This window comes from Centropristis striata, chromosome 19, assembly GCF_030273125.1.
Source record: "Centropristis striata isolate RG_2023a ecotype Rhode Island chromosome 19, C.striata_1.0, whole genome shotgun sequence".
Taxonomy (NCBI): domain Eukaryota; kingdom Metazoa; phylum Chordata; class Actinopteri; order Perciformes; family Serranidae; genus Centropristis; species Centropristis striata.
The window spans coordinates 35,155,028-35,172,260 of NC_081535.1; the positions used below are offsets into that span (position 1 = coordinate 35,155,028).

Below are 17,233 nucleotides of genomic sequence, written 5' to 3' on the forward strand. Positions count from 1 at the left end.
TTTACTGTGGGGGCCAAGGAGGGGCCAGTGTTTAATCAGAGGGGCACATTAAAAAACGTCAAAATGATAATTAAGCATTCAAAACCTTTATTTTGGCTAAAAGTCTCATATTTGGAAGAACTACATTGATTGAAGCAATGAGACTTACCAACATTAACAGTTATTTTTGTACGACAATGACATTTCTCATTTTTGTGCACAATTACTTTTTATTTTTATTTTGAAAGTGCAGCACAGTGAGAATGATCTTTATATTTAGCTTTTATTGCACAATTAAACTATTATACAATGTACACATTCTGGGTTCCTTTTGTGTACAATGAGATATTGTTTGAACAAAAAATAGGTCAGAATTGTTCCGTCGTTCATCGTTATAAATTCATAATTTTATTATTAATTTCACACAGGGGCCACAGCAGGGGCCAAAGGCTTCTTCACAGGGGCAGTGGCCCCTGGAGGCCCCTGGGTAGAACCGCCACTGTGTAGGAAGTTATGAATTCATGCTAAGATTAATAGCTCTTTAGGTTTATTTAAAAATCTACCTCTACCCTAGATGTTTTTATTTTGTCTCTGCATAATGTACTTTATTACCCGTGTCTTTTTTTATCTACTGCTGATTTTAATGAGTTTTTCTCTTTCTTGTTTCTGGTTTCTGTAGCACTTTGAGATTTCTGTATGAAAAGTGCTTTACAAATAAAATGTATTATTATTATTATTATTAATAACTTTGAAGCAAAGACATGCTTAATGTTGACTAAAATGAATCATAATTATCTGGAGTTTTCCTTATAATTTTCTTTCTTAAGTGTCACCTGACTGTTCTATATTCTCTATCCTCCAGGTTACTACGATGGCACAGTGTTTCACAGAGTGGTGCGTGAATTCATCGTTCAGGGGGGAGATCCTACCGGGACCGGGACCGGTGGAGAGTCCATCTATGGCCGGCCATTCAAGGTCAGACTGCTCTACTTCTTTTTTTTTCTTCTTCTTTTTTTGTCTTAAGCAAGATATGGTAACACTTTATTTTGAAGGTGTCTACATAAGAGTCACACAAGCCTGTCAGAAACATGACATGACAACTATCATGAGCATTAATGTTACTTCAGAGTGTCGTTAATGTTCATGACACATCCCATTTCATGTTTATTTTTTTTATTTTTATTATTTTTAAATTATTTTTATTAACGAAGAAACAAAGAAAAGAACAGTGGATTACTTATTAGGAGCCACAATATGAAAACAAAACACTAAAACACAATTCTAGACAACAAAGACTCAGGAACATATTTACAAATTAGACATAATGTACACAAAAATAACATACAAATAATAATATAAAGGATAACCACAACAACAAAAAATGAAAACAACGATACACCAGTACAAAGCCACACGGCGAAAACAGAAAAAACAACAACACACACAACAACATAAATTTAGCCCAAACAGAAATATAGAGAGACTGGTAATATACTCAGATTCCAGGATAAAAAGAGAATCATATGAAACGTTAATTAAATTCAAAGTAACCCTTGGACCACAGCAATAGCTTTAGACTGCTCTACTTCTTTGATGATTCTTCTGTGTTTAACCCATAAGAACCTATGGTGACACCCGTGTAACAAACACTTTAAATCTTCTAGAATCTCATTCAGCTTTATGTTTCAACCTATAACTCATTATATTGGTGTGGTGGTCATGTGACTGTGACAGGAAGTGACTTCTCCAAAATGTGGCTGTGACTGTAAACAGAAATGTGGAAAAGTAGCTCATTTCAAAAAGCTTATTTTTTTGTTACGAGGCTAAATTTAAACCCATTTCACAATTCTAATCCGTTAATAGGGAACTGAACAAATTCACAATTGTGAAATACACGACTGGTCAAAAGTTTTAGAACACACCAACTTTTCCAGAATTTTATTGAAAATGATGCAGTTTAATGTCTCAGTGTACTCTGAAATTAATGCACATTTGCAACATTTAAAATTCTTTATTGAGCATGATAGTGTTTTGAAAGTAAAAAAAAAGATTCAAAATCACATTTTATGTTGGACTAAAGGGCTAAAAAAAGACACAAAATGACCAAAAAAAGACACAAAATGACAAAAAAAGACACCAAAAGACACAAAATGACTAAAAAAAAGATATAAAATGACCAAAAAAGACACAAAATGACTTAAAAAGACATGAAAAGAATTCAAAAATGGACAAAATAGCCCAAGACTCCATAGAGTTAAGTTGTTAACCCATTTCTTGTTCCCTGAAAAATGACTAAAAAAAAGACACAAAATGACCAAAAAAAGACACAAAATGACTAATAAAAGACACAAAATGACCAAAAAAAGACACAAAATGACCAAGAAAGACACAAAATGACAAAAAAAAGACACCAAAAGACACAAAATGACTAAAAAAGACACAAAATGACCAAAAAAAGACACAAAATGACTAATAAAAGACACAAAATGACCAAAAAAAGACACAAAATGACCAAAAAAGACACAAAATGACTAATAAAAGACACAAAATGACCAAAAAAAGACACAAAATGACCAAAAAAGACACAAAATGACTAAAAAAAAGATTATAGAATAGGTCGTTTATCAATACCACCCATAAGCACACAGGACCTTTTTGCAGTGGAGGACAGTCTAAAAATAACTAGCGTAAGTCCATATTCGATTCCTGAAGTGCGCCAGCTTCAGGAGCAACAGGACGAACAGGAGCAACAGGAGCAACAGGACGAACAGGAGCAGCAGGAGCAGCAGGAGGTGCCACAGCAGAGGAGGAGATGGAGGCTGCAGCTGTTTTGAACGCTGCAGGTGAAAAGATACAGATGCAGAGAATCAGCACAAACAAAATGGACACGTTAAAACAGGAAATTTTGACTCCCAAGTGAAATTAAACATCCACTGCACCTGCATATTTTTTCTCTAACTTGTCTGCAGCTTTTCTGTTCTTCATCTTCATCAGAATCTCAACGGTGACCTTCACCGCCATCTCTTCACAGTAGTTTTTCGTCATCAGAGTCACAGTCTGGGGCCGGGTTGCATGCTCCAGGTCGGCCTCAGAAATTAGATCGTAGCCATCCAAGACGTGCATTGGGAGGAACCACTGGAACTTATCAAGATCTTTTTGCAGCAAGCTGTTTAGAGTTTCAAGGAGAATCTCGGGAACATCCGACATGTCTGCTCACTGGACAGGTGAAAGAGAGGAAATTAGTTTCACTGTTAAACAAGGTTATAATAGTTTTGGATTTTTCATTAGTTTTAGTTTTAATTTCGTTGTGAATTTTTGCTTTCAAATTCAGTTAGTTTTAGTTAGTTTTTAGAGTGAGTTTTCTAGTTTCAGTTTAGTTTTTAGTTTTTGAAAATGCTTAGTTTTAGTTTAGTTTTTATTAGTTTTTTATTAGTTTATTAGTAACAGTCTCAGTAAACATATTTACCATGTGTTGCATGTTCAAATAGAAACACTGAATTATGAATGAAAAAAGTTGACAAAAACAAAAACTAAGGACATTTCCACAATAATTTTAGTTAGTTTTAGTTAGTTTTGTAACCACACAATACAGTTTCAGTTAGTTATCGTTTTTTTAAAAACTCTAGTTTTTATTTTTATTTCAGTTAACGAAAATGTTTTTTCAATTCTAGTTTTCGTTATTTCGTTAGTTTTAGTTAACTATAATAACCTTGCTGTTAAAGGAATTAGACGACAAAACCCTTTTTTGCTTTGTTTCCAATTTTATTTATTTATTTCTTTAACCTTTATTTAACCAGATAAAAAACCCATTGAGATCGAGACCTCTTTTACAAGGGTGACCTGGCCAAGAAGGCAGCAGCACACGTCAAAAGTTACAAGACAGACGAACAATAACAATAAACAGGCAGCGAAAAGTCCAACATATTAAAAAGTACTAAAGTGCGAGTGAATAGGCGGTATAAATAGGTAGTATAAATAAGCAGTATAAAGTGCAGCAGTGATAAATACAGTAGCAAATTAGGAACATGAGCACTGTGCAAAAGATTTACATTGACGAAAAGTCAGATAAGAATATTTATACCACTCTGATATCTGTCTTCATTTTACAAAGGTTTATGTGTTGGAAGAAGGCTACAACTAATAATAATGATAATGATGCATCCCTAGTGTACACAAAAATAACTACAAAATAACCAATAATAATATAATAATCAAATTAATGAAATAGCTCCTACAGTTTGTGTTATGCAGAATCGCCCCGTTTGTTATAGCATATGTATATGTTCCAAATATATTATTGGATTATAATTATTATTAATGATGTATTTATGTAAGCATTTTTTGTGTTACTGTTTTCAATGTAGGGGGATTTTTAACTACTTAATATACTGTCATGTTGTTTAATCTATGAAATAAAAAAGTGTTTTAACCTGAAAAGTAACCATAACAGAAAGCCAAATGTAGTGGAGCAAAAAAAGTGTAATAATTGCCTCTAAAATTTAGTGGAGTAGAAGTATAAAGTTAAATAAAAATGAGAATACTTTGGTGAAGTACAGGTAACTCAAAATTGTACTTGAGTACAGTAATTAACCTTGTTACAACCCATTATAGCTGATGATGTTATCAGCAAAATACATAAAATATAAAAAGTAACCTTCTCATTAAGCAGTGGAACGGTTTATCTCAGTGTTTTACATAAAATGTGATGTTTTGGGGTAAAAATGACTTGCTTTAAAGCAGGGGTCTCAAACTCGCGGCCCGCGGGCCAATTGCGGCCCTCAAGACGATATTTTGTGGCCCCCACCTTGATATGAAAGTTTAATGTGGAAGGTCCCTTTAATTACTTATTTTGGTAATTTTGTGTCTCTTTTTTTGGTATTTGTGTCTTTTTTAATAATTTTGTGTCTTTTTTTGGTAATTCTGTGTCTTTCTTTGGTCATTTTGTGTCTTTTTTAAATCATTTTGTGTCTTTTTTTTATAATTTTGTGGGGGGTTTTGGTCATTTTGTGTCTTTTTTTGGTAATTCTGTGTCTTTCTTTGGTCATTTTGTGTCTTTTTTTATAATTTTGTGGGGTTTTTTGGTAATTCTGTGTCTTTTCTGGGTCATTTTGTGTCTTTTTTAAAATCGTTTTGTGTCTTTTTTCCAATTTTGTAGGGTTTTTTGGTCATTTTGTGTCTTTTTTTGGTCATTTTGTGTCTTTTTTGGTAATTCTATGTATTTTTTCGGCATTTCGTGTCTTTGCGGCCCCCAGGTAATTTGAGTTTGAGACCCCTGCTTTAAAGTGTATGTTGCATTTTACGTGTTAAGTAAGTAAAAGTCCTGAATTTAAAACAAATACAAATGTATCAAAATTAAAAAGTAAAAGTTCTTATAATGCAGAAGATTGTTATAGCCTATCCATGCCAAATATATCATTGGATTATTTTCATTATTGGTGTATTTATGTAAGCAGCATGTACATAAAGTAAATGTAAGGCTTTTACTATTACTACATAATTATTACTGTTGCATTAATGTTTATGTTGCATTTTACTGCTGCAGATATTTCAATTTGAGCTACATTTAGTCTTACTTCTGGGTAGTTTCATATACAGCTAGTAGCAAGTAGCAGGTCTGTTATTAACCCTCCTGTCGTCCTTCCGGGTCAAACTGACCCAATCTGTTTTGACTATTCCTTCTTTCCTCCCTCCTCCTGCCTTCCTCTCTTCTTTCCTCCTTCCTTCCTTCTTTCCTTCCCTCGCCCCTCCTTTCTTTCTTTCTTTCTTTCCTTCCTTTCCTCCCTCCTTCCCTTCTTTTCTTTCCTCCTACCGCTATCTCCTTTCCTTTCTCTCTTCTTTCCTTCCTCCTGATTTCCTCTCCTTTCCTCCTTCCTTCCTTCTTTCATCCCTCCCGCCTCCATTCCTTCCTCTATCCTCCTTCCTTCTTCCCTTCCCTCGCCCCCTTTCCTTTCTTTCTTTCTTTCTTTCTTTCTTTCTTTCTGCCCTCTTTCCTTCCTGCCTCCCTCCTTTCTGCCCTCTTTCCTTCCTGCCTCCCTCCTTTTCTCCCTCCTTCCTTCTTTATTTTTTCCTTCCTTTCTCTCTCCTTTCCATTCTTTCTCCTTTTCCTCCTCTCTTCTTTCCTTCCTCCATCCTTCTTTCTTTCCTTCCTTCTTTCCTCCATCCTTTTTTACTTCCCTTTGCGTCCTTCCCTCTCCTTCCTTCCTTCTTTCCTTCCCTCGCCCCTCCTTTCTTTCTTTCTTTCTTTCTTTCCTTCCTTTCCTCCCTCCTTCCCTTCTTTTCTTTCCTCCTTCCGCTATCTCCTTTCCTTTCTCTCTTCTTTCCTTCCTCCTGATTTCCTCTCCTTTCCTCCTTCCTTCCTTCTTTCATCCCTCCCGCCTCCATTCCTTCCTCTATCCTCCTTCCTTCTTCCCTTCCCTCGCCCCCTTTCCTTTCTTTCTTTCTTTCTTTCTTTCTTTCTTTCTGCCCTCTTTCCTTCCTGCCTCCCTCCTTTCTGCCCTCTTTCCTTCCTGCCTCCCTCCTTTTCTCCCTCCTTCCTTCTTTATTTTTTCCTTCCTTTCTCTCTCCTTTCCATTCTTTCTCCTTTTCCTCCTCTCTTCTTTCCTTCCTCCATCCTTCTTTCTTTCCTTCCTTCTTTCCTCCATCCTTTTTTACTTCCCTTTGCGTCCTTCCCTCTCCTTCCTTCCTTCTTTCCTTCCCTCGCCCCTCCTTTCTTTCTTTCTTTCTTTCTTTCCTTCCTTTCCTCCCTCCTTCCCTTCTTTTCTTTCCTCCTTCCGCTATCTCCTTTCCTTTCTCTCTTCTTTCCTTCCTCCTGATTTCCTCTCCTTTCCTCCTTCCTTCCTTCTTCCATCCCTCCCGCCTCCATTCCTTCCTCTATCCTCCTTTCTTCTTCCCTTCCCTCGCCCCCTTTCCTTTCTTTCTTTCTTTCTTTCTTTCTTCCTTTCTGCCCTCTTTCCTTCCTGCCTCCCTCCTTTCTGCCCTCTTTCCTTCCTGCCTCCCTCCTTTTCTCCCTCCTTCCTTCTTTATTTTTTCCTTCCTTTCTCTCTCCTTTCCATTCTTTCTCCTTTTCCTCCTCTCTTCTTTCCTTCCTCCATCCTTCTTTCTTTCCTTCCTTCTTTCCTCCATCCTTTTTTACTTCCCTTTGCGTCCTTCCCTCTCCTTCCTTCCTTCTTTCCTTCCCTCGCCCCTCCTTTCTTTCTTTCTTTCTTTCTTTCCTTCCTTTCCTCCCTCCTTCCCTTCTTTTCTTTCCTCCTTCCGCTATCTCCTTTCCTTTCTCTCTTCTTTCCTTCCTCCTGATTTCCTCTCCTTTCCTCCTTCCTTCCTTCTTCCATCCCTCCCGCCTCCATTCCTTCCTCTATCCTCCTTTCTTCTTCCCTTCCCTCGCCCCCTTTCCTTTCTTTCTTTCTTTCTTTCTGCCCTCTTTCCTTCCTTCCTCCCTCCTTTCTGCCCTCTTTCCTTCCTGCCTCCCTCCTTTCTGCCCTCTTTCCTTCCTTCCTCCCTCCTTTCTGCCCTCTTTCCTTCCTGCCTCCCTCCTTTTCTCCCTCCTTCCTTCTTTATTTTTTCCTTCCTTTCTCTCTCCTTTCCATTCTTTCTCCTTTTCCTCCTCTCTTCTTTCCTTCCTCCATCCTTCTTTCTTTCCCTCCTTCTCTCCTCCATCCTTTTTTACTTCCCTTTGCGTCCTTCCCTCTCCTTCCTTCCTTGACCCGAGGACAACAGGAGGGTTAAAGATTATCACGTTTGTAGTGACGCTGTCCTGTGAGAACCTCCAACCACCATAAAGGAACACTTGATGCTTCAGTTTATCAGAACAACATTTTAATCTGAAAGTAGCTAAAGCTGTCAGACAGATTTAGATTTGTCTCTGAGATGGAGTAGAAGTATGACGTGGCATAAAAAGGAAATTAGCAAGTAGCGTACAGGACAAGTACCCTGAATTGATACATATTTAAACTTTTTTTTCTTAGTTACATTCCACCGTTGCACACTGAAAAAGATCAAACAATGTTTAGACTGTCTTGTATGTATTTAGTGCCAACTTTAGAGCAGTTTTTTAACTGTAGGATAAGCAAAAGACACACAAACATCTGGTCTCATGTCTCATCTCTTCCCGTAACAAGCTACACTGACTTAGCATGTGCCGCTGTCAGGTTTTGCTGTTATTTTTAAAAATGATCCTTTAACCCATTGAGGCCTGAAAAACCGCTGGGCGATTTTAAAATAAGCCTCTAATTTTAAAAAAAGTGTTAACTCTTCTACTAAATAATAGATTTTTCAGCCTCTGTAGCAGATAGAAATGAAATTCAAAAAAGTATTTGAGAGCTTATACAAATACTACAAAACGACGTATCCGCTTTCCAGGCTTCAATGGGTTAATGAGCATTAGAATCCAAAAAGGACTTACCGTGTACCGTCGACAGATAAACCACAGAGAGAAAGTCTGTGACTCACTGAGGGAAGTCTCTGAGTTTTGAAGTTAAACAGTGTTGACGTAACTTCCCCATTGGCCTCTGCAAAAAATGTTCCCTCCCATAATGTATCTGCCACAAACCAGGAAGTTGGAAAAGATCCCGTAGCACAAATGTCTGTTAACCCTCCTGTTGTCCTCGGGTCGAGGACGGAAGAAGAGGGAAGGATGCAAAGGGAAGTAAAAAAGGATGGAGGAAAGAAAGTAGGAAAGAAAGAAGAGAGGAGGAAAAGGAGAAAGAATGGAAAGGAGAGAGAAAGGAAGGAGGATGTAGGAAAGAAAGGGGAGGAGGAGAAGAAAGGAAGGAAAAAATAAAGGAGGAAGGAGGGAGAAAAGGAGGGAGGCAGGAAGGAAAGAGGGCAGAAAGGAGGGAGGAAGGAAGGAAAGAGGGCAGAAAGGAAGGAGGAAGGAAAGAAAGGAGGGAAGGAAAGGGGGGCGAGGGAAGGGAAGAAGGAAGGAGGATAGAGGAAGGGATGGAGGCGGGAGGGATGGAAGAAGGAAGGAAGGAAGGAGGAAAGGAGAGGAAATCAGGAGGAAGGAAAGAAGAGAGAAAGGAAAGGAGATAGCGGAAGGAGGAAAGAAAAGGAAGGAGGGAGGAAAGGAAGGAAAGAAAGAAAGGAGGGGCGAGGGAAGGAAAGAAGGAAGGAGGATAGAGGAAGGGATGGAGGCGGGAGGGATGGAAGAAGGAAGGAAGGAAGGAAGGAGGAAAGGAGAGGAAATCAGCAGGAAGGAAAGAAGAGAGAAAGGAAAGGAGATAGCGGTAGGAGGAAAGAAAAGAAGGAAGGAGGGAGGAAAGGAAGGAAAGAAAGAAAGGAGGGGCGAGGGAAGGAAAGAAGGAAGGAGGATAGAGGAGGGAGGAAAGAAGGAAGGAAAGAAAGAAGGATGGAGGAAGGAAAGAAGAGAGGAGGAAAGGAGAAAGAATGGAAAGGAGAGAGAAAGGAAGGAGGATGGAGGAAAGAAAGGGGAGGAGGAGAAGAAAGGAAGGAAAAAATAAAGGAGGAAGGAGGGAGAAAAGGAGGGAGGCAGGAAGGAAGGAGGAAGGAAAGAAAAAGAAAGAAGGGAAGGAAAGGGGGGGCGAGGGAAGGGAAGAAGGAAGGAGGATAGAGGAAGGGATGGAGGCGGGAGGGATGAAAGAAGGAAGGAAGGAGGAAAGGAGAGGAAATCAGGAGGAAGGAAAGAAGAGAGAAAGGAAAGGAGATAGCGGTAGGAGGAAAGAAAAGAAGGAAGGAGGGAGGAAAGGAAGGAAAATATACTCACAAAATATAACTCCAGAAAGCTGAATAGATTGTTTGTATTTAAATCAGTTGAAGAAGATATTATTGTTCATTTTACTCAAAGTAAAATAAAAAAAGTAGAATTTTAACACCAGGGAATGACAACAGTAGTTTTTTTTTTTTTTTTTTTTAATCTTTTGATAAACAAAAGACAATATCTTGTTTAAAATGTCTTAATTATACCATATATAAAGAGGATATCTTTTTTTAAATATGGCAACCTTTTCTTGATTTAATGTCTAAAAACTGAATTAGTGTTATTCTATTGCTGTGCCATTTATGTTATACCCTTGTTTTGTTTGTCTAATGTCAAGAACTCTGTAAAAAAAAAACAACATATTGTTCTGTGTAGCTCCACCATTTATCTCTAATTTGTATACATAATTTGTATATATTTTTCTGTAATGAAAACAATAAAAAATAAATACACAAAAAAAAAGAGTAGAGCTGATTATTTAAATCAACTCACAAAGGAAGACACAAAATGACTAAAAAAAGACACAAAATGACCCAAAAAAGACACAAAATGACTAAAAAAGACACAAAATGACTAAAAAAAGACACAAAATGACCAAAAAGACACAAAATGACAAAAAAGACACCAAAAGACACAAAATGACAAAAAAAGACACAAAATGACAAAAAAAGACACAAAATGACCAAAAAGACACAAAATGACAAAAAAAGACACCAAAAGACACAAAATGACACAAAAAAGACACAAAAAGACACAAAAAAGACACAAAATGACAAAAAAAAGACACAAAATGACAAAAAAAGACACAAAATGACAAAAAAAAGACACAAAATGACAAAAAAAGACACAAAATGACAAAAAAAAGACACAAAATGACCAAAAAAAGACACAAAATGACAAAAAAAGACACCAAAAGACACAAAATGACTAAAAAAACACACAAAATGACCACAAAAAGACACAAAATGACTTACAAAGACATGAAAAGAATTCAAAAATGGACAAAATAGCCCAAGACTCCATAGAGTTAAGTTGTTAACCCATTTCTTGTTCCCTGAAAAAGGCCTACTTGTATAATTCTGAAATGTACATTATTTTCCAGTTTTGGTTCAGCTTACCTTTTTTTATTTACCTCTGGCAGTTCACCACTTACCTTTGTACCCTTTCAAGCTGTTCATTTGACTTTAACTGCTTGAATTTCAATAAAAAAACTGGAAAAATTGGGGTGTTCTAAAACTTTTAACCGGTAGTGTACGTCAGACTTTAGCACTGCAGGAGCTGGAACCCTGTGGTTTATTTATTTTATTGGTCTTTTTTGTTTATTATCATATGTGGTACATTGTTAGATAAGCAATCCCTGTGTCATTTTTCTTTTTTTTTTTGCCTTTTAGGATGAATTTCACTCCAGGTTACGGTTCAACCGGAGAGGTCTGGTTGCTATGGCGAACGCCGGTCCTCATGACAACGGCAGCCAGTTTTTCTTCACTTTGGGACGAGCAGATGAGCTGAACAACAAACACACCATATTTGGCAAGGCGAGTAGCAATTAACCCTTTTTAATGCACAACATGGGTCTAAAGCAGGGGTCTCAAACTCAAATAACCTGGGGGCCGATGGAGGCAGTATCAAAATGACCAAAAACAGACACAAAATGACAGAAAAAACTGAATTACTTAAAAAAGACACAAAATGACCAAAAAAAGATACAAAATGACAAAAAAGACACAAAATTACTAAAAAAGAAGACACAAAATGACCAAAACATACACAGAATTACCAAAACAGACATCAGGCAGTATCAAAATAACCAAAAAAAGACACAAAATGACAGAAAAAAACTAAATTATTTAAAAAAGACAGAAAATGACAAAAAAAGAGAAACAAAATTACTATAAAAAGACACAAAATGACCAAAAAGACACAAAATTACTAAAAAAGAAGACACAAAATGACCAAAACATACACAGAATGACCAAAACAGACATCAGGCAGTACCAAAATAATCAAAAAAAGACACAAAATGACAGAAAAAAACTAAATTATTTAAAAAAGACAGAAAATGACAAAAAAAGAGAAACAAAATTACTATAAAAAGACACAAAATGACCAAAAAGACACAAAATTATTTAAAAAAGACACAAAATGACCCAAAAAAGACACAAAATGACAGAAAAAACTGAAATACTTAAAAAAGACACAAAATGACCAAAAAAAGACACAAAATGACAAAAAAGACACAAAATTACTAAAAAAGAAGACACAAAATGACCAAAACATACACTGAATTACCAAAACAGACATCAGGCAGTATCAAAATAACCAAAAAAAGACACAAAATGACAGAAAAAAACTAAATTATTTAAAAAAGACAGAAAATGACAAAAAAAGAGAAACAAAATTACTATAAAAAGACACAAAATGACCAAAAAGACACAAAATTATTTAAAAAAAGACACAAAATGACCCAAAAAAGACACAAAATGACCCCCAAAATACACTAAATTGCTAAAAAAAAAAACCACACAAAATTACCAAAAAAACAGACAAAATTATTTAAATAAAGAGACAGAAAAATATTAAAAAAGAACACAGAATTACAAAAAAGACAAAATTTTAAAAAAAAGACACAAAATGACACAGAAAAGACACTAAATTGCTAAAAAAGACAATTATTTAAGAAAATTATTTTAAAAAGACACAAAATTACAAAAAAAGACACAATTACTGAAAAAGAGACAAAATTATTTAAAAAAAAGACACAAAATTATTTTAGAAAGACGCAAAAAAGTAATTAAAGGGACCTTCCACACACAACACGGTAAATCGCCATTCATATAAAACTCACATTAAACTTTCATATCAAGGTGGGGGCCACAAAATATCGCCACGAGGGCCACAATTGGCCCGCGGGCCGCGAGTTTGAGACCCCTGGTCTAAAGTGACCTGATATGTATGAGTTTTTATGTTCTATATCTTTGCAATAATTCATCATTCAGTATTCCAGGTTTTCCTCAATTAGTTTGTTTTTGATCATCATACATCCTAATTTTATGTTTTCTTGATTCATTTTTTAATAAAATCCCTTTTTGTGTCACTACTCTTCTAATGCACAACATGGGTGAAAAATGACCCATATCCATTTTCTTAGCTAAGTAGCTTGCTTAGCTAACTACTTAGCTAGCTTCTTCGCTAAGTATTTAGCTAAGTAACGTGCTAAGCTAACTACTTAGCTAACTTCATGGCTAAGTACTTAGCTAAGTAGCTTGCTAAGCTCACTACTTAGCTAACTTATTGGCTAAGTAGTTAGCTAAGTAGCTTGCTAAGCTCACTACTTAGCTAACTTCTTGGCTAACTAGTTAGCTAAGTAGCTTGCTAAGCTAACTACTTAGCTAACTTCTTCGCTAAGTATTTAGCTAAGTAACATGCTAAGCTAACTACTTAGCTAACTTCTTGGCTAAGTAGTTAGCTAAGTAGCTTGCTAAGCTCACTACTTAGCTAACTTCTTGGCTAAGTATTTAGCTAAGTAGCTTGCCAAGCTAACTACTGAGCTAACTTCTTGGCTAAGTAGTTAGCTAAGTAGCTTGCTAAGCTCACTACTTAGCTAACTTCTTGGCTAAGTAGTTAGCTAAGTAGCTTGCTAAGCTAACTACTTAGCTAACTTCATGGCTAAGTAGTTAGCTAAGTAGCTTGCTAAGCTCACTACTTAGCTAACTTCTTGGCTAAGTAGTTAGCTAAGTAGCTTGCTAAGCTAACTACTTAGCTAACTTCTTGGCTAAGTAGTTAGCTAAGTAGCTTGCTAAGCTCACTACTTAGCTAACTTCTTGGCTAAGTATTTAGCTAAGTAGCTTGCCAAGCTAACTACTGAGCTAACTTCTTGGCTAAGTAGTTAGCTTAGCAAGCTACTTAGCCAAGTAGTTAGCTATGTAATAATACAAAAACTATTTTTCTTCATAAAGTATGAGAGGCAAAATGGAAATAATGATCTGTTGTTATCAAAAACAAGATATTTAAAGAAAATTAAATCAAAAATATCAAAATATAGAGCACATCAAGCATTAAATAACATGGGAAATAATTGTGGGTCATATTTTACCCATGTTTTGAATTAGAAGGGGTGTCAATATGTTGTGCATCAAAGGGTTAACATAAATATTTCCACTGTGTTTTCAACTCCTGGGCCACTTGTATGAACAATAACAATATTAATATCCAATAATGCTGCAGGTGACAGGAGACACCGTCTATAATATGCTCAGATTGGCAGAAGTTGATTGTGATGACGACGAAACGCCCGTAAATCCCCACAAGATCAAAACTGCTGAGGTATTCTTTTCTACTTTCTTTCTTTTTTTACTTGCTTGACAACTCTTCAGTATTTTATTCTGTGATTTAAAAACTAACTGTTGTCTTATCCAGGTGCTTCACAGTCCTTTTGATGACATCATACCTCGTGAAACAAAGAAATCCAAAAAGGAGAAAGACAAAGAGGAGGGAAAGAAATCACAGTCAAAAGCCACAAAGTGAGTGTTCATACACTACCGGTCAAAAGTTTTAGAACACACCAACTTTTCCAGAATTTAATTGGAAATGATGCAGTTTAATGTCTCAGTGTACTCTGAAATTAATGAACATTTGCAACATTTAAAATTCTTTATTGAGCATGATAGTGTTTTGAAAGTAAAAAAAAGATTCAAAATCACATTTTATGTTGGACTAAAGGACTAAAAAAAGACACAAAATGACAAAAAAAGGACACAAAATGACCAAAAAAGACACAAAATGACTAAAAAAAGACACAAAATGACTAAAAAAAGACACAAAATGACAAAAAAAGACACAAAATGACCAAAAAAAGACACAAAATGACAAAAAAAGACACCAAAAGACACAAAATGACTTAAAAAAGACACAAAATGACTTAAAAAAGACACAAAATGACCAAAAAAAGACACAAAAGGACAAAAAAAGACACCAAAAGACACAAAATGACTTTAAAAAGACACAAAATGACCAAAAAAAGACACAAAATGACCAAAAAAAGACACAAAATGACAAAAAAGACACCAAAAGACACAAAATGACCAAAAAAAGACACAAAAATGACTAAAAAAAAGACACAAAATGACCAAAAAAAGACACAAAATGACCAAAAAAAGACACCAAAAGACACAAAATGACTAAAAAAGACACAAAATGACTAAAAAAAGACACAAAATGACAAAAAAAGACACAAAATGACCAAAAAGACACAAAATGACAAAAAAAGACACCAAAAGACACAAAATGACTAAAAAAAGACACAAAATGACAAAAAAAAAGACACAAAATGACCAAAAAAAGACACAAAATGACCAAAAAAAGACACAAAATGACAAAAAAGACACCAAAAGACACAAAATGACCAAAAAAGACACAAAATGACCAAAAAAAGACACAAAATGACTTACAAAGACATGAAAAGAATTCAAAAATGGACAAAATAGCCCAAGACTCCATAGAGTTAAGTTGTTAACCCATTTCTTGTTCCCTGAAAAAGGCCTACTTGTATAATTCTGAAATGTACATTATTTTCCAGTTTTGGTTAAGCTTACCTTTTTTTATTTACCTCTGGCAGTTCACCACTTACCTTTGGACCCTTTCAAGCTGTTCATTTGACTTGAACTGCTTGAATTTCAATAAAAAACTGGAAGAATTGGGGTGTTCTAAAACTTTTGACCGGTAGCGTACGTCAGACTTTAGCACTGCAGGAGCTGGAACCCTGTGGTTTATTTATTTTATTGGTCTTTTTTTGTTTATTATCATATGTGGTACATTGTTAGATATCCAATTACAGATTTGGGGTTCTTTTTTAGACACAAATAGATGATTTTTCTTGTTTTCTATCTTTTGCTACAAGTCGTCTTCAGTGTCATTTGGTTACTGTGCAGATTTCTACATTTCTGTTTCAGTTTTTCTTTCTTTTTTGCAGGAACTTCAGTCTGTTGTCATTTGGAGAAGAAGCTGAAGAGGAAGAGGAGATGGTGAATCAAGTGAGCCAGGTACCGAAACTCATCTCTATACTGTGTGAGAGCTAAATATTGGGGACAATTCTTTAATATGTTTTCAAGATTTTAGTGTCTATTTACTGATCAGCTTTAATGTTCTGCATGCCATTGACCCTTCTGCTGTTTTAAGTCATTTTAATCTTGTGTTTTGGGATCTTAGTCTAGACGGATTTCAGAATAAAGGCCTCCTATAAGAAGTGAGGAGCATTTATGGGTACAAGTCAGGAACCGGCCTACCTTACAGATCTCAAGGGTGCTGAGTCCAAAAAAAATGGTTCCCAAGCGAAATTTTGAGTTTTTGACCTTCTAATTTGTATCAAATGGCCACCAAATTGCCCATCTTGCTCAGTCGTTGGACCATTTCCCCTTAGTTTTTTTGTAAGTAGGCAATCAAGATGAGGAAATTAAGTTTCTGGATCTATAGTCTAGGGTCAGAGCAAGGATATAGTGGAGGCTCAGTGTCTTTTTTATGTATATATATTTATGCAAAATACCAACTGGAACATTTAAAAGTGATATTGATTGAATATTTATGTCGGCCTTAAAAAAAACACACAAATAATGCTTAATTTCACCTTAAAAGTTGGTATTTTGCATATATATATATACATAAAAAAGACACTGAGCCTCCACTATATCCTTGCTCTGACCCTAGACTATAGATCCAGAAACTTAATTTCCTCATCTTTGATTGGCTACTTACAAAAAAACTAAGGGGAAATGGTCCAACGACTGAGCAAGATGGGCAATTTAGCCGCCATATTGATATGCAAATGAGAGTCAAAAAACTCATAATTTAGCTTGGGAACCATTTTTTTTTTGGATTCAGCACCCTTGAAATAAGTAAAGTAGGCCGGTTCCTGACTTGTACCCATAAATGCTCCTCACTTTCACTTTTTGGACAATTTCGTCTCGACTATCTGGAACAGGTAGAAAAAAATCAGTAAATCACAGTAAAAAGTTATAGAATTTAGTTATTAGTTTGGCTTTGGTTCACTGTTTTAGCTAAGATGTAAAATTTAAAATTTGGTGCATCTAAGATAATGGCGTGATAGTAACAGATGCCATCTGTACATTTTAGAATATGCTATGCAAGAAAAATGTTTAAAAGCATTTACCAACTACACATGATTGATTCAGCTGGGCTGTTGTACTGTAATTATCTTTATTGATATTCAGTCATTTTTGGCACTCATCATGTTGAGATTTTTTTGCAATGATCTGAAAAAAAGGAAGTCTGTAGAATAAGATTTGTTGTCCAGGAAATCTTTGTACCACCACTAAACTTTGAGACATATTTTGACTTTCAGAAATACTGCACTTGCTGTGCTTTGTATTTTTGTACAAGTCCATATTGCGATTTAAATAAAAATGTGATTAATTGTGCAGCTAAAGTACGAACTGTACCACCAAATATTTAAATGGAAAGTTTGTGTGTTGTTTGGACTTTGGAAATGTAAACGTGTTTGTTGGTTGCTTAAAGTTATTTTGGAATATT

At 35.6% G+C, this 17,233-nt stretch overlaps 1 protein-coding gene across 1 annotated transcript in view; it reads left to right on the top strand.

The window, feature by feature from the left end:
* cwc27 (CWC27 spliceosome associated cyclophilin) overlaps positions 1–17,233 on the top strand; it is a 79,181-nt gene that overhangs the window by 1,926 nt on the left and 60,022 nt on the right. Inside the window, exons 3-7 of the mRNA XM_059358047.1 lie at positions 842–954; positions 11,083–11,226; positions 13,916–14,014; positions 14,108–14,211; positions 15,660–15,729. Of these exons, the coding sequence (XP_059214030.1) occupies positions 842–954; positions 11,083–11,226; positions 13,916–14,014; positions 14,108–14,211; positions 15,660–15,729 (530 nt within the window). The remainder of the gene's footprint in view (positions 1–841; positions 955–11,082; positions 11,227–13,915; positions 14,015–14,107; positions 14,212–15,659; positions 15,730–17,233) is intronic.